This window comes from Equus asinus, chromosome 26, assembly GCF_041296235.1.
Source record: "Equus asinus isolate D_3611 breed Donkey chromosome 26, EquAss-T2T_v2, whole genome shotgun sequence".
In the NCBI taxonomy this organism is placed as follows: domain Eukaryota; kingdom Metazoa; phylum Chordata; class Mammalia; order Perissodactyla; family Equidae; genus Equus; species Equus asinus.
This window is the reverse complement of record NC_091815.1, coordinates 23,850,957-23,874,456: the sequence shown is the minus strand read 5'-3', so window position 1 is coordinate 23,874,456 and position 23,500 is coordinate 23,850,957. Positions and strand designations below refer to the sequence as shown.

At 58.8% G+C, this 23,500-nt stretch overlaps 1 protein-coding gene across 5 annotated transcripts in view; it reads right to left on the bottom strand.

Moving 5' to 3' along the window:
- RYR1 (ryanodine receptor 1) overlaps positions 1–23,500 on the bottom strand; it is a 106,663-nt gene that overhangs the window by 38,637 nt on the left and 44,526 nt on the right. For 3 of the 5 annotated variants that reach the window (XR_011498491.1, XM_070498820.1, XM_070498818.1), the window contains exons 43-76: positions 22,816–22,951; positions 22,398–22,584; positions 22,203–22,311; positions 21,730–21,850; positions 21,461–21,630; positions 19,881–20,101; positions 19,705–19,795; positions 18,691–18,831; positions 18,333–18,496; positions 18,141–18,219; positions 17,784–17,873; positions 17,175–17,315; positions 16,739–16,813; positions 16,566–16,641; positions 16,118–16,241; positions 15,528–15,643; positions 14,474–14,541; positions 14,258–14,379; positions 13,755–13,804; positions 13,132–13,192; positions 12,783–13,021; positions 10,839–10,920; positions 10,148–10,278; positions 9,577–9,909; positions 8,173–8,413; positions 6,826–6,913; positions 6,628–6,720; positions 6,071–6,085; positions 4,692–4,862; positions 3,062–3,121; positions 2,670–2,807; positions 2,030–2,142; positions 1,750–1,846; positions 1,389–1,495 (exon numbers count right to left, since the gene is read on the bottom strand). Coding sequence is in view for 4 of the 5 variants with exons in the window: in XM_070498820.1 (XP_070354921.1) it covers positions 1,389–1,495; positions 1,750–1,846; positions 2,030–2,142; positions 2,670–2,807; positions 3,062–3,121; positions 4,692–4,862; positions 6,071–6,085; positions 6,628–6,720; positions 6,826–6,913; positions 8,173–8,413; positions 9,577–9,909; positions 10,148–10,278; positions 10,839–10,920; positions 12,783–13,021; positions 13,132–13,192; positions 13,755–13,804; positions 14,258–14,379; positions 14,474–14,541; positions 15,528–15,643; positions 16,118–16,241; positions 16,566–16,641; positions 16,739–16,813; positions 17,175–17,315; positions 17,784–17,873; positions 18,141–18,219; positions 18,333–18,496; positions 18,691–18,831; positions 19,705–19,795; positions 19,881–20,101; positions 21,461–21,630; positions 21,730–21,850; positions 22,203–22,311; positions 22,398–22,584; positions 22,816–22,951 (4,250 nt within the window). In the remaining variant the exon portion in view is untranslated. The remainder of the gene's footprint in view (positions 1–1,388; positions 1,496–1,749; positions 1,847–2,029; positions 2,143–2,669; positions 2,808–3,061; positions 3,122–4,691; positions 4,863–6,070; positions 6,086–6,627; positions 6,721–6,825; positions 6,914–8,172; positions 8,414–9,576; positions 9,910–10,147; positions 10,279–10,838; positions 10,921–12,782; positions 13,022–13,131; positions 13,193–13,754; positions 13,805–14,257; positions 14,380–14,473; positions 14,542–15,527; positions 15,644–16,117; positions 16,242–16,565; positions 16,642–16,738; positions 16,814–17,174; positions 17,316–17,783; positions 17,874–18,140; positions 18,220–18,332; positions 18,497–18,690; positions 18,832–19,704; positions 19,796–19,880; positions 20,102–21,460; positions 21,631–21,729; positions 21,851–22,202; positions 22,312–22,397; positions 22,585–22,815; positions 22,952–23,500) is intronic. The other 2 variants (XM_070498817.1, XM_070498819.1) reach the window with 1 other exon arrangement.

The following is a 23,500-nucleotide window of genomic DNA, read 5'->3' as shown; positions in this document are numbered from 1 at the left end:
ATCTTCTAACAGCCACCCCTCCCCACGCTCAGGCCGAGGGGTTCAGGTGGGGTAGACTGCCCACTGCCGGCGCGGGCATGTGAGAAAGGCTGAGCTGATCTGCTTGGCCACAACAGTAGGTCAGAGATGGTCATGTGATCCCGGCTGGTCCCACGCAATTCACGCTGGGGGTCTTGCTGGGGCTATTGGTAGCAGTGTTCCCTTCCACTGGGGTCGCTAGAATGGTGCAATGGAAGCCTGGAGCTTCAGGGGCCACCTTGCCACCTGCTGCCTCACTTGACAACATGACCAACCTCCTTCTCCACGGGTCTCCTCTATAATATTATTAATAATAATAATAATAATAATAGAAGTACGGCCAGCACCTACTGCGTGTTTACTCTGTTAGCCCCTGTTCTAAGTGCTTCGTATATATTAACAAATTACTCCCCACAGCGTTCCTGTGAGGTACATAGATTACTAGCCCCATTTTACAGATGAGACAACTGAGGCGCAGAGATCCTTCTTGGCCAAGGCCACACAGCGTGTGCTGGGATTCAAACCTGGATAGCCAAACTCCAGAGTCCCTGCCTCCCCAGAGGATGGAAAACAGGACCCTCAGCCTCCCAGCCTCCCTTGCAGCCGGTGGCAGCCCGAGGTCTGAGTTCTGGCCAATGAGATGGCGCACAAGCCTGCCAGGGAGGCCTCTCCTCTGAGGGGAAGATTTTGGTCTTGCTTAGAGGAAACGGTGGCCCCTTCTTCTGCCTGGCATGTGGGTATGTCTGGAAGGTCAGCATCCATCTTGCGACCACAAGACAACAGCTCAGAGTGGCCAGGGTGGAAAGTCCGAAGAGCCTGGGTCCCTGTGAGTGTCATCGCGTCACTGCCCCGCCCTGGGCTTCCTCCCTCCTGACTTGATTAAGTGAGAGAATATATATAGCAAGTACTGAGCATGGGGCTCACGCATAATAAGCCTTTGATAAATGTTGCCTGTTATTAGCATCAGTGACAGCAGCAGCATCCTTATGACTGTTATTTATTCCCAGACTGCCATTAGCCCGTATGAAGCCTTTGTGTGAATTATAAGAAGGCTCCCCTTCCTTACTTCTGCCTGTTGGAAATTTGTCACAATATACTGATTTCTCCCCTATAATATACTGATTTTGTTTGAGCAAGACACTGTCTTCTAGAAAAGCCTAAATTGCTATCAACTGTGATGTGAACCCTTGTGAAGTGCTCAGCCTGCACAACAGTACATGTGACCCTGCCTGTCCTAGTGAAATGACATTACAAGAGCAGCTGTGGGGCTCCCCCAGGACACAGAGGGTCTCTCTTGAGGAACAGGGAGGCTGCCAGGGTGGGGGTGGGGGGAGTGGGGTCCTTCCCCAGGACCCAGGAAGGGTCCTCACCTCTTTTCGGTCAGGGCAGTGCGGCTGAAGTGCAGGACCAGCTGGTGCAGGGGGTCTGGCTTCTTCTCCTCCACTTCTTCCTCTTCCTCCTCCTGCTCCCCAGCTTTCTGGAGGGAGGGGTGAGGCTTGGAGGAGGGGCTTCTAGAGCCCCTCCTGTCTTCCCTGTAGCCCTGCTGGGCTGGACTTTTTTCTCTTCCCACACATCCTGCGCGGGCGCCCTCCCCCCGCCAATTCCGCCCAAGCCAGACGCTGCCATTCCTGCCCCTCAACGCGAGGGGCGACCTCTGGAGGTGTGCAACGAACAGTCTGGCCCCAGCCCCATCTTGTTCTGCCGCACACCCCCAGGCAGGCCCCAGCTCACTGAAAGGTCATCTATCATGCGGTCCTCAAAACTGTGGTCTTCAGTCAGGATCCATGCCGCCTTGTAGCTCTCCAAGAACATGTTACATGCCCGGTGCCTGCAAGGGAAGGTGTGGGATGACATTGGGACCTTCTCCCCTCCACGTCCCCTCTGACCTCCTAGCATCTGCCTCCCCCAACCATTCCTCGAGACCCCATCGTGTTGGCACTCCGTCCTCCCGCCTCCTCAGCCACCCTTTCTCCACTGCCCCTCAAGCTCCCCTCCTCCCTGGGGGTCTTACGTGGGCAGGTTGTACAGGGGGGTCATGCGGAAACAGGCGACAACTGCCCTCCGGCGCTGCTTGGACAAGAGCTTGTGCCACACGGCCTTCTTGGACTTGTAAGGGTGCTCGATCTGGAGGGAGGACAATCTGTCATGTCCCCAAGACCCTGGCCCTCCCCGGGGAAAACTGCCCCTCTGTGCCTGGGTCCAAACTCAGGCCCGACTCACGGGCCGAAGGAACACCTTGGCTCCACCAACAGTCAAGGTTCTGACCTGGGCTCTGCTTCCAGACCTGGCCCCGCTCGCAGACCCAGGGGCACTGCCCGCCCAAGGCCCTGCGCACTGACTCAGGCGTCTTCTCCGGCCCCGCTCCCAGACCCAAAGTTCTGCCCCTGGCCCCGCCCCAGGCCCAAGATTAAGCACCAGGTCCTGCCCCCAGGGCCAAGTTTCCATTCTAAGCCTTGCTGTAAATTCAAGGTCCGCCCCTTGCCCCGCCCCGAGACCCAGGGTTCATAAACAGGGCCCGCCCACCGGGCCCAGGCTCGCCCCTTGCCCCGCCCAGAACCTGCAGTTCACCAACAGGCCACGCCCACATGGCCGAGGCCCGCCCCTTGCCCCGCCCAGAGAGCCGAGCTCCAGGCCCCCTCGGGCCCGCGCACCTGCTCCAGGTGGTAAAGCACGGCAGACACTTCCTGGACTCTGCGCACGATCTTCTCGGGGTCGTCGGCGTCCTCCTCGCGGCCGGGGAGGCCCCGGTACAGGGCCATCTGCCAGCGCAGGGAAGGGGAGCCTTCGACCTGAGGAGGAAGGACGGCCGCCGGCGTGAGGGCCCCTCCCCTGCCCGCTGCCCCCTCGGCCGGGTGCTCCCAGGGCCCCTCCGCGCAGCGTGGCTTCCCCGGCCACCCGGCCCCTCCCGTGCCGTGACGATGCAGCGGGTGAGCGGGTACCCGGAGGTCCTTCGCTGCCTGGTACACAGTAAGCGCTGGAACTTCGGCTATGATTGTTGCTATATCGTGACAGGCGCCCGGCGTCGCAGATTAAGGGGGCGTACCTTTCCCTGAAGGTGAAGGTTGTTCTGCAGAAATTCCCGGACCTCCTCATCCGTGTCTTTCTGGGGAGACATGGCCAGGCTGGGTCACTCCGGAGGGCTCCCAGCGTCCCCCGTGACCCCTTCTAGACCCGTCACCCCAGCAGCTGGTGAGAGGCGTCTGTGGGGAGGGTCTGAGAGCTACTGGGTCAAAGGTCAGGAGGATCAGAGCGGGGTCCTAGAGGGCATCGGAGGCCACAGAGGCACCGCGAAGAGACAGTAAGCATTAGAGGGGCCTCGTGGTGGGGGGGTGGGAGGGCGTGAGAGGAGATAGGATAGTCTCAAAGGTCAAATAAGGCCAGAAGGATGATCGGGGTCCGGGGAGGGTCAGCGTGAGGCTAGGAGTGCATGGGAGAGGGGCAGGGAGTTTTCGAAGATCAGAGGGGGTGAGGGGAGTTATAAGGGAGACGCAAGGTCAACAGAGGTCATGGGGATCAGGCAGCTCGGCCATGTGACTGGTGGGGTCTACATGGAAGCCAAAGGTGGGGGGGTCAGCAGGTGGAGGTTCCTTAGGCTCCCAGAAGAGGAGGGCCCTCAAGGAGAGGGGCACCAAATTGAAGGGTCAGAGGGGCCCTGGAGGGCTCTTTGGGGTCTTGGCAGGACTCAAGAGGTCCCAGGAAGAGCTTGAGGTCCAGAGGGAAGGAGCCTTTAGGGTTCCAGGAGAGGTGGTGCTTGTGATCCCGGGGAGAAGCCTGTGGTCTTCAGGCCCCAGGGGGGCGAGTAGGTTGTGAGGGTGCTTAGGAGCGTCCTGGGGGAGGTTCTAGGGGTCTAAGAGCAGGATCCTGGGAGGGCTTCTTAGGGTCCCTGAGGCTGAAAAGGATTGGCTGCTGTCCCATGCCAGGGGTAAGTGGGGTCCTGGGAGGCCTCTTTGGGGTCCCAGAGGGCCTAAGAGGGTTCAGGGTGGGGTCAGTTGAGGATCCTTGAGACCTCAGAGGTTTGGGTGTGGCCCTGGAGAAGGGGCCATTAGGATTCTGGGGGGCTACTTAGGGTCACAGGGTGCTCACTGGGCCCCTGAGTCTTCGGGGGCTCAGCTGGGTGTCAGCAGAGTCCAGGGGAGGGGTCACCAGAGTCCTGAGGGAAAGAGGTGGTGAGCTGGGGACCTCAGTGGGGACCCAGAAGTAAGGGGAGGGCCAATGGGATCATAAGGGCTTTAGTGGGTCCCAAGGGGTTTGGGAAGGTCCTGGTAGAGGGCTTGGAGGAGTCTCAAGGGGGCTCATGGTGTCTCAGGTGGGGCCCTCAGCATCCCAGCAGGTTGGGTGTGGTGCTGGGGTGGGGGTGGGTATTCAGTAGGGTCCCTGAAGGCTCAGTGTGGTCCTGGGGTCCCAGGGGTCTTAGTGGCCTTTCTAGTTAAGGGTCCCAGTTAGGCTCCTTCGGTCCCAGGGCCCTGGCAGTATCCTGAGTAGGGTCCTCAGCATCCTGGGGGCAGGCTCAGGGCATCCTAGGGGCCAGTGAGTCCTCAGGGTCCTGGAGAAGGACTCAGCAGGGCCCTAAGGGAGGGCTTCCTGTGGGATCCTGGAGTTCATTAGGGTCCCAGGGGCTTGGTGGGGTGCTGAGAGGGATCTGGCAGGGTCCCAGAATGGGGCTGGGCAGGCACCAGGGCATAGCGGGTCTTGGCCAGCATGATGAGGTCCTGGTCAGTGGGTGCACACATGTTCAGGCCGATGGGCAGCATCTTCTTGAGCGTGGCCACAATCAGCGACGTCTGCACGGAGTACCGGTCCCCCCGGCGCTTCTTCTTGGTGCGTTCCTGGTCCGAGCCAGCTGACTGTGGGGACACGGGGCTCAGTGCCAGCCAGAGTGCCAGCCCAGCCCCCTGCCCCAGCCCCAACCTGCAGACGTTGTCCACACTCCTGCCCCCAGCCTGGATACCAGGTACCCCCTCTCCCATCTCAGAGCCTGCCTCAGTTTCCACCCCAGACCTTGCTGATCTTTCATTTCAGACCCTCAGCCCTGACCCTCAACCCTCCCAGACCCTAACCCCTATCCGAAATCCCCAACTTCTACCCCAAACCCTTCCAGATTTCCCCCAACTCTCAGGCCTTTCTCAACCTCTGGCGTTCTTCTCCCAGAATCCCCTGAGAACTCCCAGCACGACCCCCTCCGCCCCCCGCATGCAACATGCACAACCCCACATTTCATCTCCCAAGACTGAGTTCCCAAGAATGAGACAAAGACGCAGAACCATTAAGAGTCTCAAGAGAGAAGTTGGAAGAAAAAGAGAGACACTGAGAAACCGAGACAGACAAGGAGACAGGAAGAGAGAAGATGCAAGAGACATCCAGAAAGATCTGGAAGCAGAAACACGGGGCACAGAGTCCCACAGCCGTGTTCTGAAGCCTGGGTGCAGACCCATGGGCAGGGCCAGCCCAGTCATGCCAATGGGAAGCACTGATGACAAGCTTCGGCCAGAGCCACATCCACGCTGGCTCGTCATATCGAGCATGACCCACGTGGGCCACACATGCAGCTTCTCACTGAGTCCTTGCAGAGCCCTGGGGTGGGGGGCCATGGGCCAGTGGCCCGATGCCATCCAAGGCTCAAAAGGATGACACTTGACCAAGGTCACACAGCTAACTGCCAAGAGTCAGGATTCTAACCCAAGTCTGTCTGATTCCAGAGCCCAAGCCTTAAACCCAGCCATGCACGTGCCTTTCCCACCCCCTTCCCATCCCCCATGACCTCAGCCCACAATGCTTCGAGAGATGCTTCAGGGAAAGCTGAGAGGTGCTGGTTTTTTTTTTAAACAAAAGTTAACCAAAAAAAAGTTAGATTGCCAGAAGCTGAGGGTTGGGGAGGGAATGGATGGTTCCGGGGGTGGAGGGAGGAAGGGAATGAGGATGGAGGCTGGGAGCCAAGGATGAGGGGTGTGGAGTGGGGACAGGGGTTTCCTGGAGGCGGCGCTGAGGCTGGAGTTTGGGGGTGAAGAGGGTATTAGCCGAGAGCCATGCGGAAGGTCCCAGACGTGGGGCTGACCTGTACATCTCCTGCCTGCTTCATCGGGTTGCGGACAGAGACAAGAGGGTTACCCCAGGCCCTCAGACAACCCCAGGCCCCCTCCACGCGGCCCTACCCCAGCTCCTCTGCCCCACCCGACTCGCATCCCCGAGCTGGGCCTTTCTAGACCTTGACTCCAGGAGGGTGGGTTTGTTCTTTAGGACTCTGAGGGGGGCAGTTCTGAGAAGGATGAGGGGAGAAAAAGGGGGGGTAGGAGGAAAGAAATGGGAGATGGGAGAGGAGGAAATTGGGATGGAGGCGGGAGATGGGGAGGAGGGAGATGAAAAGGGAGATAGGGAGGAGGGAGATTGGGAAGAGAGGCGGAAGATGAACTGGGGGGGAGAAGGCATATGGGGAGGAGGGAGGAGATGGGGATGAGACGGGAGGGAGATGGGGGAGGGGGCTGGGGCTGCAGGTAATGTGAGCAGGACAGGACCGGACCGGACAGGTTGGCTGGGTGAGGAGGGTCAGCCGGAAGCCCTGCAGGGTGTTCCCTCCACCCCTGCTGAGTCCTCCTCCCAGAGCAGAGCGCCCACCTTGGCCATTTTGCTCTTGTTGTCGGCGGTCAGAAACGACATGTTGTTGATCTCATTCTGCACCACAAAGTTCTGCTCCTCGCGCTTGAAGTTCTGGCGGGGGAGGCAGTGCTGGGGGTCAGACGGGGTGGCGGAGGGCATCTTGGGGCGGCGGGGGCGGGGTTAGGGAGAGCAGGGGCGGAGTGGGCGGGGACTCACGTGGGACTTGGACCAGTAGATGAAGATCTCGCCCACCATCCGGAACAGCTCCTCCGCGCTGGGATTGGGCTCCGTCAGCCAGTGCGCCCTGAGCGGTAGGGAAGGGGCTCGTGAGCGATGGCGGCGAGGGGGGCGGAGACACCAGGAGAGGGGACCACGCAGAGAGAGCTCAGGGGCGGCGACCAGGGGGACCAGGAGATGGCAATGGGGGGAGGGATGGAGTTTTCTAGGGGATTCTGGCCATTCAGATGATTTGAAATTTTTAAATGGCCATTTCTTTTGTTAAAAAAGTTTTTTCTTTCTCTAACCTTTTTCTTGAAGTGTAACATACATATAAAGTGTCAACTCAATGAATTACCACAAAGTGAACACACTTGCATAACCACCACCCAAGTCAAGAAATAGACCATTTCCAGTCCCCAGGAGAACCCTCGTGTCCTCCAGCCACTCCGCCTTCCCTCTTCTTGAAAGATGACCCTTCTCCCTGACTTCTGGACCAGAAGTTATTTTTGTCTGTTCTTGAGTGTTACATAAATAGAGGATGCGATATGTACTCTATTTTTCATTCTTCGGACTGCTTTCATTCAACCTGATGTTTGTGCGATTCATCCACGTTGTTGTGTGTTGCAACAGGCTGTTCGCTTTCATTGCTGTGTAGTATTCCGCTGTCTGAATATACCACAGTTTACCTGTTCACACTCTGACCCAGCACCCCCACCTCTAGGAGTCTGTCCTATAGCAGTGCCCACTCATGAGCACAAGATGGATGTGCAAAGATGTCAGCATGCATACCACCACTTTCCCTTTCTGCTCTCCTCACAGACATAACTAATCAATCCGAGCACCCTTTCTCACAAAGTCTGCTGCAACCTTAAAATGTTTCAACCGGAATGGAACTTGGAGTTGAAATTTACTTGCTGTTCCTGAGTGAGGCCGCACCTTGGAGTTAATAACTGGTTAACACTGCTTCTGACTTTAGGGAGATTTTAGTCAATGCCTGCGCTTGCCCTTTTGTTTAAGACCCATGTTGCTGGGGGAAACTAGGCTGGCCAGACTGCACTGTTTGCCTTTCTTCCCTCAATGACGGAGGAAGCCCTGCATAAATTAGACAGCCACGTGTCCCCACGCCTGGAGGGGAAAGGGGGGGTCTCCTCACAGGGGTTCCAATTCAGGAGGGGTCGGGGAGCAGAGGCCAGCAGGCTGGGTTTTGTTGGGCCAGAAGCAGTTGTGTGTGTGTGTGTGGGGTGGGGTCAGAAGGTTGGACAGGGTCAGGTGAGAATTGCGGGAAGTTTACAGCTGGTCAGAGGTCAGGGGTCGGGTGAATGTGCACGGCGGGGACGTGCTGACCTGTTGTTGTCCACGTAGCGGATGAGCAGCGGGTAGAGGGCGTAGAGGTCGCGGCAGAGCACAGAGAACTCGTCCCGCACCAGGAGCTCGCCCTCCTGGGCCTCGGCCTTGGCCTCCAGGCGCAGCTGCTCCTCCTCGGCCACCACCTTGCCCGCGCGCTTGCGCAGCCGCCCGATGGTAGGGATGAAGTGCGAGTGCAGGAGCTCCGGCCGGGCCCGGCTCACGATGGGCTGGGCGAACACTGCAGGCCGGACAGGACGCGCTCGCTGCTGGCCGGCCTCCAACTCCGGCAGCTGACCTCTGACCTCTGACCCCACCCCGGACCTCTGTTCCCATCCATGACCCCCAGCCTGTACCTGTGACCCAGCAGCTATCGTTGACCCCAGCCTTACCCTGGCTTCTAACCCCAGCATCTACCTCTGATCCTGCTCCTGACCTTGGGCCCTGACCTCTGACATAGCACCTGAACCCTGATCCCAGCCATAACCTTTGACCTGAACCTGTGACCCCAGCCTGCACAAGTCTCTGATCTCTGACCCCAACGACTGAATCCTAACTTGATCTCTTACCCTAGCCCATGACCTCTCACCCCTGCCTGGCCCATGCCCAGACTCTTACCTCACTGCATGACTTCTGACTATGACCCCAGGCTTCTTATCCCAGTCTCTGACCTCTGACCCTGGTCTCTGATCCCAGCCCCAGTCTAGCTTGACCATGATTCAAAACCCAATTCCTGACATGGAACTTCTGAACTGGGAATCCCAACTCTTTTTTTTCTTTTGTGAGGAAGATTGGCCCTGAGCTAACATCTGTTGCCAATCCTCCTCTTTTTGCTTGAGGAAGATTGTCACTGAGCTGACATCTGTGCCAGTCTTCCTCTGTTTTGTATATGGGACACCACCACAGTGTGGCTTGACAAGTGGTGCCATGTCCGCACCCAGGATCTGAGCCTGTGAACCCTGGGCCGCCAAAGCAGAGCAAGCAAACTTAACCACTTGGCCACCGGGCCAGCCCCAACTCTTTAAAGACTCATTTATTGACCCCCTGACCTAGAAGCTTAACTGTCCATATCAGGGACCTTGACACTTGACCTGTTCCTCTGACCCTTTGCATAAGGAACTCAGGCTTCTGGCCCAGCTCCTGACCCCTGGCCTAACTCTCTCCAGGCTCCAGACATTCAGAATGCAGCCTGGCAGGCTCCCAGGACCCATCCATCTACCTCAGACCCTAGGCACCTGAGATTCTGACCCCTGGCCTTTTGACTCTGAACAAACCTAGATTCTGACTCCTCCCAACTCCCAGGAGACCACGGACCCCAGGATGTCCCTCTCAGACCTCAGTCACGGGACCGGAGCCCTGGGACACTGGCTCCAGCCCTCAGGAGCCTGGTGCCCCCAGACCCACCAGCGAGCCGCTTCATCCACGTGGCCTCGTCGATGCCCAGGTTGTTGACGATGATTCGCAGGATATTCCCCAACAGGGAGTTGAGGTGGTCAGAGGTGACGGCTGTGCAGGGCGGGGGCGCCCCAGCAGGCAGGGCAGGCGGGGGCGCCTCGGGTCCACGCTCCCACCAGCGGGGCAAGTAGCTGCACAGCATGGGCAGTGTGATCTCAATGACGTGCGGCATCTCTGTGTAGCGGGCCCCCGACTCGGCCAGCCCCCCGATGTCTGCCATGAGCCGCTCCAGCACCGGGATGTCGGGACACATCTCCTCCACGCTGTTGGGGAGCCCCAGGACTGGGGTGCGGGGAGGGGTCAGGGCATGCCAACCCATCTCCCATAGACCTCAGTGTCCACGCCACAAACCAGGCCCCCCAAACTCCAGGATTCTCCTATCTGGAGCACCCCCAACCTGGGGAATCCTCAGCCCCTCAGAGCCCAGATGGGGCCATACTGCTCCCAATGTGGGCTCTCCCCTGGGCCCCATGCTGGGCGGGATGTGACCCTGACCGCTGCCCCACCCTACATGACTTACTGGCCCGCTCGCGGGGAGACTTGGTGGTGTACACGGAGCAGGCATTATACTCGTTCAGCTGAGGCTCCAGAAACGCCACTGGCATGGCCGCTGCCAGGCGTGCCAGGCACTCCCCCAGGGCTGGCCGCAGCCTGCAAGAGGGGGCTACTTAGTTCCCATGGCCCCCTCTGCCTGGTCCTGGGTCCCAGCCCCTTCATTCACAGAAGTGCCTGTCCCTAGAGCCCTTCGGAGCAGAGACGCCAGGCACCGGTGGGCATCGACGTGGCCTTTTCCCCAGGCTTCCTGACTGCCACCCCACTCCACTGGTGATCCGGGCTCAGGAGAGTCCATGCGGGCACGGCCCGCGGCCCTCCCCGGTGCTCCCAGGCTGCTGTGGCTCCTGTGTACTACCCTCATTTCTGCGTGCCCCTGGCCAGGCAAGCTTGTTCCCCCGTGGAGAGCAACCTGGCACCCTGACCGGCAAGTGCCTGACCGCGTGGCCCCCACTGGTGGCCTCCGCGGGCCTTCCCCCCCCCCCGAGCGCCCTCACGTGGCCGCCTTGGGGAACTGCAGCTGCCACAGTGCACACGCCTGTGGCCGAGGACTGACCGTCTCCCCTGCTTTTCTCTCCCCCCGTCTTCTCCTGCGCCCTCTCCTCCCCGAGCCACCACAGGACCCACCCCAGCCACAAACCATGGCTCTTCCTCCTTACTTTTCCACGTAAGGGTTCCTGGTGGTTCCCAGAGAGTAGATACTGCACAGCGTTCGGTAGCAAGAGACCTGGACGTCATCCACTGAGGGAGGGAGGGGGGGAGGGGAGGTCGGGGATGTGCCCACCCCACTCGTCCTTCCCCACCCTCCCTCGTCTCCAACAGAGGGTAAGAGCAGGGGCTGTAAGGCCAGCCTGCCATTTACTAGTTTTGTGACTTGAGCAAGGACCAGCTCTCTCTTGGCCTCAGTTTCCCTATTTGTAAAATGCAGATAATTATAGTATCTTCCTCATGGGGTGGTTGTGGGGATTAACGAGTTACTACCTGGAAAGCAGCTGGAACAGGGCACACAGCAAGCACCCCATGAGAGGAGTCATGGAGCTCTTTGATGATAGCAATGAACGCTGGCTCCAGAAGAACACAAGCAAAACTCCAATCCTGACTACAGTTTTAGATTATCCCCCCCCCCCCCCCCCCGCCGGAAGCTAGGCTAAGAACCCCATCAGGGCTGGCCTGGAGGCACAGTGGCTAAGTGTGCACGTTCTGCCTTGGTGGCCCAGGGTTCACTGGTTTGGATCCCGGGTACGGACATGGCACCACTCGGCACACCATGCTGTGGTAGGCGTCCCACATATAACGTGGGGGAAGATGAGCATGGATGTTAGCTCAGGGCCAGTCTTCCTCAGCAAAAAGAGGAGGATTGGCTGCAGTTAGCTCAGGGCTAATCTTCCTCAAAAAAAAAAGAACCCCATCCACTTCACAAATGTCAGGAGGGCAGAAAGTGGGCAGGGGGGCTGTTCTAGATTGAAAAGAGACGACAGAGACCTAACAACCAAATGTAGTGGAGAAACACCACTGGATTCTGAATTGTTTTGAAAAACTCAAAGACATTTGGAGGGTAACGGAAATTTAAATATAGTCAGGTGAGGCGGCATGCTGAGGTTGCGGGTCCCCGAGAGGAGGTTCCTGTCCCAGGGGATGCAGGCTGAATGTTCACGGATGAAATGTCACTGTGCGTGCAACTCACATGAAAAAATTGAGCAAAACGTTTGTAGATACCATCCCCCAGACAGTGAAGGAAAAGCAACGGGGGCAAATCGTTAACAATCCTCTTCTTTTGACTTTTCCGTATGTTTTTAAATTTTCTAAATAAAATGTTAGACCGGGGAAGAACCCATCCAAGTGCTACTTTTCTTTTACCAATAAGGTCCATCATGTCCGTGTCCCCTTAACAACAGTATGCTACACACATCCCAGGCTGGGTCACACGCTGTAGATGCCGTTTGGTGAGATAAACACTGCAGACGCTGCTAATGATTCCCCATATCTGCTCTTACCTTCTTCCTGCCCTTCTCTCCTTCCTATGACAGACTTCCACTCTTTAGCCCCACACATGACCTCCCAGAATAAAGACTATTTTCCCAGCCTCCTTTGCGGCAACACGTGGCCATGTGCTAAGTTCTGGCCAATGGGATGGATGTAGGCAGAAGGGATGCGGACCACTTCTAGACTGTTCCTTTAAAAGAACCGAGGTGCCCTCCTCTTTGCTTTTCCCGTCTCCTACAGGCTGGAATGAGGATGTAGCATGTGCCATCTTGGACCAGAAGGATAAAGCAACAGTTCACGGATGGCAGAGCAGCAAGGTGGAGGGACCGGGGATCCTCACAGTATGATCCACTTACAAGTGGATCATCACATGAGAAAGAAATACATTTCTCTCTGGTTTAAGCTCCAGTAATTCAGAGTCTTTGGTCAGAGCTCTGAACTCGTACCTCATTAACTCATTCTGTTACCTGCCGATATACTGGCTGCACACTATCCTTGCAGCAATAACCCACTCAGGAAATACACATTCAAACACCTGGGGATGCTATCAGGCGCACAGGGTGGGTGGTGTTGGCTGCCCTGACCCCCGACCCCTGCCCCCCTGGGTCAGGAGCCCTTACGGATGACGTCGTCTCCGAACTGGTGCTGGGCAATGTGCTGGAAGAGCGTGGTGAGGACGGGCAGCAGGGCCACGGTGGTGTAGGTGAGGTTCTGGCCCACGCCCTTCACCTGCGTGCGCGCCTGCGACACCTTCCCCAGGCGCAGGTTCTCCACCATCTTCTCGATGTCCTCCGAGGCGCTCTCGAAGAAGGAGCGGAGGCCGGCCTTCACGATCTCGGGGCCAGACTTCATCACCGTCCTAGGCGGGAAGCGGGGGCACCCCAGCTCTAGAATCTCAGATTCTAGATGTCGGAGAGTCTAGGAGAACGGGGGCTGGGGGGGAGGGGGCGCCACGACCCACGGCCCTACCTGGCATCCAGGGAGCGTGCCAGGATGTGAAGACAGTTGACCACAGCTGGAGCATCTGTCCCTGGGAGAGGAAGACGGGCTAGGGTGAAGAAGGGGCTAGAGAACTGTACCTCCGCCACACCGACCCCACCCGACCTCTCCCCATCCCACCCCACCCCTACCTCGACTCCCCTAGACCCCATCGCTCCCCTATCCCAGCCCTGGCCCCTCTGCCTGCGCCTCCATCCTGGCCTGACCCCTCTGCCTGTGCCCCCATCCTGGCCCGACCCATCTGCCTGGGACCCCCATCCCGGCCCTGACCCCTCTGCCTGGCCCCCCATCCCACCCCTGACCCCTCTGCCTGGGACCCCCATCCCAGCCCTGACCCCTCAGGCTGTCGCTGTCTGGTGATGAGTCTCTCCCCTCACTGGCCTGGGAGCTCCATGAGGGCAGGGCCCAGGGCTGTCCCCATCACTGCCCTGTCCCCAGGACGACCCAGTCCACGTCCGAGACCAGAGGAGGAACACAGCGAAGGCTGCTCAGACTGAGCCGTGAGCCTGGGCCTTGTTTCTCCAGGGCGGGGCTGGTGACGAGGGGAGAGAGAGAAGATGACGGAGAAAGGCTCAGGGAGCAGAGCCACTTACCGAAGAGAGAGACCCGGTGGCGGACAAGGGCGGCAAGCTTGCAGAAGAGGCTGAAGAAAGAGAGCGGGACAGAAGGCCAGGGGAGACGGAGCGAGGACACCAAGGGGACAAGGACACAATTAGAGGAGGCAGGGACAAGGAAGACAGGGAGACAAGGCCAGAAGACAGGGCCAGGAGGAGCGAGGATGATGGAGAAGAAAGCAAAGGGGACAGGAGGGGTGGGGAGGGGCAGAGAGATGAGCAAGGTTGAAAGTCACGGGCAGGAAGCGGGATGCTGACGGGCGGAGGCCGGCCTGCCTTTCTGACAGGTCGACCAATTCATCCCCGGTTGCCTAGGAAACCCCTAGTCCTGGGCACCCCAGCCCTTCGATCACTCCTGCAGGTACAGCGGCCAGTGCCCAGCACCTGGACAGAGCCCCTGAGGTGCAAGGTTGGAGGAAGGGGTCCAGGATTGCAATCCTGTGAGGTCAGGGGGCTGGGTCAGAGGTCACAGGGCGGCCCACCTGGTGATCATTTCCTTCTCCTTGTTGGAGGCGTGGCCGCCACTGCCCAGCACTTTGGCCGGTGTGGACAGGAAATAGAGGCAGTGGTTGGTGAAGTACTGGTTGATCAAAGGGAGCAAGATCTGGGGGGATGGGGAAGAGATGGGGGGACTAGGTGAAAGGTGGGGAGAGCCCACCCTGTCCCCAGCCCCTCCAGCTTCTGAGCCCACCCCTCACCTTGGCAAAGAATTTAATCTCCTGTTCGTGCGGGGACTTTTCTACTCGTCCACTGCTCACCACAGCCTCTGGTGGGGGAGGGCAAAGAGGGGTGATGGTGGGTTCAAGGCTGGGGAACTCAGGGTGTTCTGACAGGGCAGAGTTAGAAAATGATGGGAGATAGATTCTTGATATGAGGCTCCCTCTGTTGGCTTTGAGATAAACCTCTCTCCCCTACCTTCCATCTGATCCCCTGACTCCTTGATCAAACCCTTCCTGAGGCTGAAAATGGGGAGGAGGACAAACCAGGATGGGCTAAGGCCTTGGAACATCCCCCTCCTCACCTATTACAGGCCCTTTTCTTCCTGAACTTGTACTGAATAAATTTGGAATAAATTAATGAACAGACGGGGCATGCGCAGGGCATCCCAGGAGGCTCAGCCTTCAGACTAGATCCAGAATCTGCCCAGTTCTCACCCTCTCCTGCTCCTGCCCCCCAGTCAGTTCCCACAGGGAGCCTGTGAACATGGAGTCGCTCAGCAAAAGCCAACAGGCCTCACCATGGCCTGCAAAGCCCCACAGGATCTGCCCCTGTCACCTCTCTGACCCCATGTCCTCTCCCTCTCCCCTCAGTCACTCGCCGGCCTCCTAATGCTCATACAGCGACCTCTCAGAGCCTTTGCACAGTGGCTCCTCTGCCTGGAACGCTCCCCAGATGTCCACACGGCTCCCTCCCCAGCTCCTTCAAGGTCTTCCTAGAATAATCTATTTGAGTTTTCACGGCCTCCACCGCCCCACATTTCCAGGCCTCCTTAGCTGGCCCTGGTGAATTCTTCCCATAACCTAACCACCTTCTAACACGCGAAGGGATCCCGCGATTTCTGACGTTCACTGTCTGAAGCCACCCCAGGACTGTAAGTTGCAGAGATCTCTGTCTCGTTCACTGCTGTATTGTCAACACCCAGGACAGTGTCTGGCACACTAAGCAGATGAGGGGAGGAAGGAGAAAGGCAGGAAACCGGACCCCTGGGTGCACCTGCAGGGAGCGTGGGCATCGGGAGGGAATTCTGCGTACCCAGATGGGCGATAAACTCTTGGGAAATGTCCATCCAGCGCAGCAACTGCTGCAGGAAGCCGAAGGCGAAGCGCTTCTCAATGGAAGACGTGTCCAGCTCCATGTCCTTGAGGCCTCTGCACGGACACGCAGAGAGAGGGGTCGACCCGGCAGCACGCCTGCCCTGTTTACCACGCCTCGCCAGTGCTGCCTCTGCCCCCCAGCCCTGCCTCCGCAGGCTGCTGCCTCACCTCGGGGGCCCTAGGGAGTTCCCTGCTCCACCCTGGCCCCATCCCTCTTAGCCTCCTCCCCTCTCTGGCCCTGCCCCTTTTCTCCAGGCCCCACCTTCTTAGCCTCCTCCCCTCCTGGCCCCACCCCTGTTCTCCAGGCCCCATCCTCTTAGCCTCCTCCCCTCTCTGGCCCCGCCCCTCCTCTCCAGGCCCCACCCCTCTTAGCCCCCTCCTCTCTGGCCCCGCCCCTCCTCTTCAGGCCCCACCCTCCTTAGCTCCTTCCTCCCCCTGCCCTCTGCCCGGTGAGATTCTCCCAGCTTTTGCCCTGCGGTTCCGCCCACATCCCGCGCTACTCCCAGGTCCAGCTCCCAGCCCTCGTGCCTGGTGACGGCATAGCCGTTCATCTGCAGGAACTTCAGCAGCTCCTGGGCCTTCTCTCGATCTCGTGCCTTCTCCTTGGCCGTGAGCGTGTCGTAGGGGACCAGCAGGGGGTGGGAGCCACCACCTGCAGCGGCAAAGACCAGGTATCAGGGGGCTGGGGAGGACCCGGGCCACTCTCATGGAAGTGGTTCTGTAGTTTAGGGCGTGCACGATTAGTGTAATAAGGACTGAGGTAAGAATAACCAGAACATGGCTTTCCGATGCTCCTCACACCCTCGCTACAGCCCTAAGGTAGCAAACGCTGTCATTATCCCCATTGCACAGACGCAGAAACCGAGCTTCAGCGGGTGAGAGCAATTGTGCAAAGTCACACGACTGCACCCTGCGGAGCCCGTGACTAGGGGACCGCGGTGAAGGGGGTCTGTGCAGGGCCGGATGGCCGCCTCACCCTTGGCCTCCAGCTCCTGCTTCTTCTTCCGCCCCCACGTGTTGTGGTAATTCTCCGCCAGTTGCTCTGCCATGGCCTGGGAGTGGATGCAAAGACTCAAGGCCCAGATTCAGAGGATCCTCCAACCCCAACAGACATCTCCATGTCCCTAAATACAGAGTCAGGGGTCTCACCTGCAGCTCCCGGGACAAGGTAACTCCGCTGAGGTCGGGGGGCTGCGGGTTGTAGCCTTCGCGCGGATCATAGGTCTGAGAGGACAAGGGGGAGAGGGGGGCTTGACGGCCTAGCAGGGAGCCCAGGCCCCAACCCAATCCACCCTGCGCCTGGCCCTAGACCCCTGCTCGGCGCCTTTTCCTTAAGGCCCCGTCTCTAAGTCACCTTCTCCTTCTCTCCTCTGCTGTTTGCGGTTCTTCCGACCACGCCCTCTCCTTTCCCAGATTTCTCAGCCTTCCTGCCCTCCCTCCTTCCCCGACCCCGCCCCCTTCCCTTGGCTCTTCTCCCTTCTCGACCCACCCCCTGCCTGGCCCCACCCTCTCCCGGCCCCGCCCCTCGCCCTAGCCCCTCCCCACCCCCTGGTGACCCCGCCCGCTGCCCCGGCCCCGCCTCCACCTGGGCACTTTGGGATATCTTCCGCGTTTTTTTCTTCTCCGTCTTCTCCTCGTCACCCTCCCTGGCCTTCTCTATCGTCCATTCCCAGGCAATCATGGCCTTCAAGGACTCCTTGATGGGCCAGCGGTAAATCTCTTTGTCCTGCGGTGGACAGGAGGGAACGAAGTTGATGGAATGGGGTGAGAGGGAGGTGGAGGTCGGAGCCCCTGGCTCAGCCTCCCTGGCCTCCAGTGTCCCAGGAAGCCGACAGCCCCGACCACGAGGGTAGGAAGTGGTCCAGCCAGGATTCGAACCCAGGCTTCTTACTGCTCTGTAACAGAGCCTCCCAAACCAACCCTCCTTATCCCATTTTACACGTGAGACTCGGAGAAGTTAAATGGCACCGTCAAGGAAGCAAACCCAGTCTCTCTGACTCTAGAAGGAACACTAGGAGTCTGGGTTCTAGGGGAGGCAGCCAAGTTTGAGGAAAAGCAAAGTCCTTGGGTGGGGAGCCCCAACCTGCAGACGGAGCCTGATCCAAGCCCGTGAAGCAGACACACTCCTCCCTGAACCCCCAAAATGGGAGGTTTCACTCTGGACCCCCAACATGGGGCCCCAAGGCTTGGTCACCTTCTCTGAGAAGGTCTTGTAGGGCCTCAGCATGGGGTGTGTCTTCAGTTCCTCATCTATGTTCTCCCCATAGGACCAGTTGTTCTGGATCTGGAGGCAGAGAGGGGATGGTGGAGGCTGTGCCGCTATGGAGCTGGGGGTGGGGCGGGATGAAGGGTAGACAGCAGCCTGGGGGACACAGGGCGGGAACCCTGGAGGACTGAGGGCTCCAGAGGAGCCTGTGGGTCCTAGGAAGAGTTAGGGGTCTCGGGGAAGTTTGGGGGCCTCAGGGAAGACCTGAGTCTGGGGAAAGCTGGGGTCTTGAGGGAGGCCGGCAGGGGTGGGGGGTCCTGGGGAGGGGAGGACCCTGATACCAACCTTGTCGAAGGCCCACTTCTCATGTGTGTACTCAGCGAACTTGTTAATGAAGGAGTCCAGCTTCTCTGGGATGATCACACTATCAAGGGGGACAGGATCAGCACATGCTGGGGCTGACCTCTCCTTCCACCTCTGACATCACCTCCTTCTCCCAGCCCCCAGCCCCACCGCCCTCCTGGCCCCAGGCCTCACTTGAGGGTCTCCACGGGCCGAGGATCAAAGTTGCCTTCAGCGTCCACCGTGGCCTTCTTCTCGGCCTTGGATGAGTACGAGGCGTCCACATAGTCGGGGGGCAGGGCCCCTGCGATGGCGCACAGACAAGGCATGGCCATGCGGTACAGCTCTTGGTCGTACTTCTGCAGATGCCGGAGGTGGGGTGGTCACCACAGGCCTGGCTGAGCCTTCCAATCCTGGAGCCCCAGGACCTCAAACTCACCCCTCCAATCATCAACCCTCCTTCCCTGAACCCGCAGGATTTCATTCTGGATCCCAGACTTTGGGCCCCAAACCCTCCAAACAGGCTCCTTTCAGGGCCCCCGGGGGCCCAGACCTTATGGGCCAGCGAGTCAAAGATGCCCCAGAAGAGTTTCCGAGTGAGGTGCAGCTCTTCCTCTGATGTGATCCCGAAGTTGGCCCAGCCCGTCGGGAGGCAGTAGTACTTCCAACAACGCTCATAGTGGTTGGTGAGGAGCTGGGTGGAAGCAAGAGGGGGACACACAAATAAAGGGAGCATAAGCAGCTGGCAGGCAAGTGAGGGTCCTAGGAGGCCCAGGGGTGCCAGTGCTTTTAAATTATGAAGGAGGTGTGGATTATGCAAATGATATGCTAATGAGGAGAAAATAGTATCACTAGTGGTCCTGGACAGTTTCTTATGCAAATTTGGCATTCTAATTTAGAGTCAGGGTGGGCATTAAATCAGAGCTGGATTTGTCAGTGTTCCTTTACACAAATAAGCATGCTAATATTAATCCGTGGGTAGGGTCATGTGCAAATGGGCATATGGAGAGAGTGATCCACACTTATGTGAATTACTATGGCAAATAGAAACATAGACAGAACCCCTGCAAATATATGGTAATTGGGAAGAGGGCCTCCACCATCCAATATGCAAATTGAAGTAGGACTGATTTAGCTGTGTTATGCAAAATAGTCAAGCTATCCAAGTTGGGGGTATCTCCTTATGCAAACTAGCACGCAAGTGAAAAAATATAGGAGAGACAGTGTGCAAATATTCAGAATAGCTGTGGTACTGTTTATTCAAATAAATGCACTCATTTGAATAGTGGAAGGCTGGTGGTCTGACCATGCAAATAAGCAAGCTAATTAGGAAAAGCGGTGCACCCCATGCAAATCTATGCTAATTGAGGCGGGGGCTGGCTCACTGTTAGGCAAATTGAACGCTAATTAGGGAGTGTTAGAGGCACCAATGACGCAAAGCGAATGTCCTGGGAATCCCGATATGCAAATTAAGAACGCCAAAGAGGTTTCTAGGGGGCGTCCCAGGGCAGAGCCAGCGGGTGGGTGGGGCATGCAAATGAGCACGCTGAAGAGGGCTCGCCCTCACCTTGAGCGGCATCTTGGCGAACTCGTTAAGGATGGGCACGTCGAACACCAGGCGCCGCAGCAGGTGCTGCAGCATAGACGGGCGGATGTACCTGCGGGGACACGTAGTGATGGCGGATATCACCCTGAGACCCACTCCTCCCCGCCATACCGTCCCGCCTCGGGGTCCCGCCCCACCTGCAAAGCGCCATGAGGCAGTCCTCGATGATGTCGCGCTGCGCCTTGGTGAGCGAGCGGCCGCGGGACAGGCGGTACACGGTGTGAAGCATGGAGTCCACCATGATGGCGCGGTGCTCGGTTCCCGCGAAGAGCGGCGCGCACTTGGTGATGAGCGGCAGCACGGCCACGCACAGGTAGCGGTTCAGCGCCAGCGCCATCTCCGTGGTGCTGAAAGTGGCCTGGGGCGCAGGGCAGGGACATCAGGCCCGCTGCACGCTCCTGGGGTTGCCCTGGCACCCGTCCTGGACAACTCTGAGCAAACGACCCAGGCTTCTGATCTTCCCCCCAAACCAGCTCCTCCCAGTCTCTACTCTTATGACTCTGGACTATGCAAAGTTTTACACACACACAAAAATCAAAGTGCCAATCAACGAACCCTCATGACCCAGATTGGACTGTTGGGCAGATAGGCACCTTCTGCAGGCTTGTTTCCTCTCTCTCTCTCTCACCTTTTTTCCTCTAATATTTTCATGCAACCTCCACACACATCCCATTTTACCCACGGGTACTTAAAATGTGTGTCTCCCTTCAGACAAGTGCTTCCAGTTAACATTCCACGCCGCCATTATCACACCACACAGAATTAACAATCCCTTACTCTTCATGACCAGTCTTCTCCAAGGGTCTCAAAAATTGCTTTGCATTTAGCCAGGATTGTTTGGATCAGGGTCCCAAGAAGAGCCACATACTGTATTTGGCTGATGGCTCTTTTCCTCTGTAACTGTCCCTTTTCCATGCTATTTATTTGCTGGAGAAATAGGGTCATTTGCCCAGTGGAATTTCCCACATTTTGGCTTTGGCTGGTCGCTTCCCGGTGGTGTCTGTTAACTTGTCCCTCTGTCCCCTGGACTTCTGATAAACTGGTGGTTACAGATTGAAGTTCCTTTCCCTGTTAACCGCCGACAGTTATTTCTCCCACCTTCAGAAGAGCTTCCGCTTGACCAAGCTCACCCTCCAGCACATCACCGTCCCTCTGCCTCCTCTGTCACCAACTCGTGTAAAGAACTGTCGACACTCGCTGTCTCCAGTCTCTCCCCTCCCAGGCTCTCAGCCAGACTTTCCTCCAACCTTGACACTGCTTGTCCAGCTCACCAGGGACCTTCATTTGGCCAAACCAGCACCTCAGGCCGCTGCTGGCCTCAGACCCTGGCCTGTGCCCACTGGGAGGGATCCCCCTGCTCAGGCCAGGCCGGTGGCTCAGGATGTGGACCACACCCAAGGGGAGTTCAGTTCTCAGTCCTCATCTTACGTGGCCTTGTCACTTTCTGTTACTATTATTGTGGTTGTGCACAGGTCTTTGTGTCTCCATGTGCCGAGCCATCAGTGAGAATGATTATTCTTAACACCTGAGGTCTTGGAGATTTCCACCTGGCCTACCCAGAACTCAGAGTTTTTCCTGTTCTTGTTTTCTGTCTTGATGGTGGGGGAGGGAGGATTATGACACGTGCACAATTTCAGAACAAGCCACAGTGCTGCTGCTGTTCCCACAACCCATCTCACATCCCGCTCTGGACAGGGAGGCTGGCCAGGTGGCTCACCGTGTCCAGCGAGGCGGCCGCCCGCATGTCAGGCAGGAACCCCACGTCCAGGACGTGCAACAAGAAATCCTGGTTCTCGATGCCATACACGCGGTCCAAGAAGAGCACCATGGAAGCCTTGTGGTCGGGCACGAAGGATGCCGACATCTTGGGCTGCACCAGAGCCCCATCTGTGGGCAAGGAGGGCAGAGGGTGAGGGCCGCCCCTCGGCCCCGTCGACTCCCTCCCCAGCACCACTCCCTTGCGGAGTCCCGCCCCGTCCTCCGCACCTTTGCCCAGGGTGGGGATCTGCAGGGGGAGGCTGATGATGCCCACGAGGTCGTCCAGGGGCACGAGGGAGCGCAGGATGGCGCGGATCCTCAGGGCTTCGCCTTTGCCGGCTTGGATTAGCTGGAGGAGGAGGTGGGCACGTCGTTACTCCATCCATGGCTTCCTGACACGCTGGCAGGTGGCACAGGCCTCCTTCTGGGGGGCTAACTCTAGGACGCCCAGCTGCCCCCTCTGCCGGTGCTTCCCCACTGCAGCGCTGACCACCCCCGCTCCCCTTGCCTGGTCTCCTCCACTGGACCGGGAGCTCCATGACAGCAGGCCTGGGGTGTCCTGGTCGCTGGTGTGTCCCCAGGATTGCCTAGCTCGGGACCACCCCCATAGCAAGAGCTCAGTCAGTGTTGTCATGTCTGAATGAGGAGGTTCTAGGGTGGCCATGGATGCCCCTCCCCGTTCCTGGCCTTTTGGGGCTCACATGCATCTCTGGCGCACAGCGTCCCAGCAGGTCGATCAAGGCAGCGTAGAAGGACATGATGGCATGTCCCAGGTGCACCCGGTTTTCCTCAGGGGGCTCCTCGCCGAAGCTGCGGGGGAAGGCGGTGGTGTGGGGGAGGCAGCGAGGGGCCGGGGGAGGGCGGGCCTTTCGGCGGTGGAGGGGGCGGGGACTCACTGCTCGCGCCTCCGGTCCCTGCGGACACCGGGGCCGTCCCGCGCGGGGTCCTCGGAGATGCGGATGGCCTCTTCGATGGTGGCCAGCAGCCCCGAGCCGCCCTCCCCTCGCAGGGCGGGCCCGAAGCACTCGGGCTTGCGGATGAGCAGCCGCACCACCACGTTGGCGTTCTCCTCCACGCTCTCACCTGGCCGCGGGGCGGGGGCGGGGCCTCGTGAGCCACCAAGCAGGGACCCCCCCCCCCCCGGGGCAGCCCCGCACCCAGCACCTCAAGGGGTGACGCCAGGCCGCTGCTGGCTCACACCCTGGCCCGTGCCGACCGGGAGGGATCCCTGTGCAGGCCGGGCCCGGGGGCTCAGGATGTGGACCACACCCCGGGGGAGCTTCCACCGGGGCCCCGCCTCCCGTCCTGCCTCACCATTCACGAAGACCGCGAAGCGCAGGAAATCCAGGTAGCGCTCTCCGCCGCAGGGGTTCCAGCCGATGTCCGGGTACCCTTTGGCCAGCAGCATGGGGCAGCTTTGGAGCCCACAGCCTGCCAGGTAGGACACCACCTGCGGGCGGAGGAGGCTCAGCCAGGGCCATACCGTCACCACCTTCCTCACCAAGGCGCAGGTCCCTGCCCATCCTTGGGGCTCCACAGGCCAATTCATCTCTCTATCCCTCCGCAAACAATAACCCTCATCTCCCACCTGGACCATCCCAGCGGCCTCCTCCCTGCCTCCCTGCTCACCCCAGTCTGTCCCCTACACACAGTCAGAGGGCCCCTGCAAACACCTGAGTCAGGTCATGCCCCTCCCCTACTCAGAACACTCCTGTGGCTCCATCTTACTTAGCGGAAAAGCCAGGGCCCTCACTGTGGCCCACAGGACCCTCCACACAATCTGCCCTGTCACGTCCCTGCCCTCACCTCCCTCTGCTCACCCCTCCCTTCCTTGGCTCCAACCACACTTTGCTGTTTCTCAAACTCATGAGGTTCATTCCTGCCTCAGGGCCTTTGCACTGGCTGTTGCCGGCCTGGAATGCTCTTCCCTTGATATCCATAAGGCCCCTCACCTCCTTCAGAGCTTTCCCTGGATGTCACCTGATGAGGCTTTCTTTGA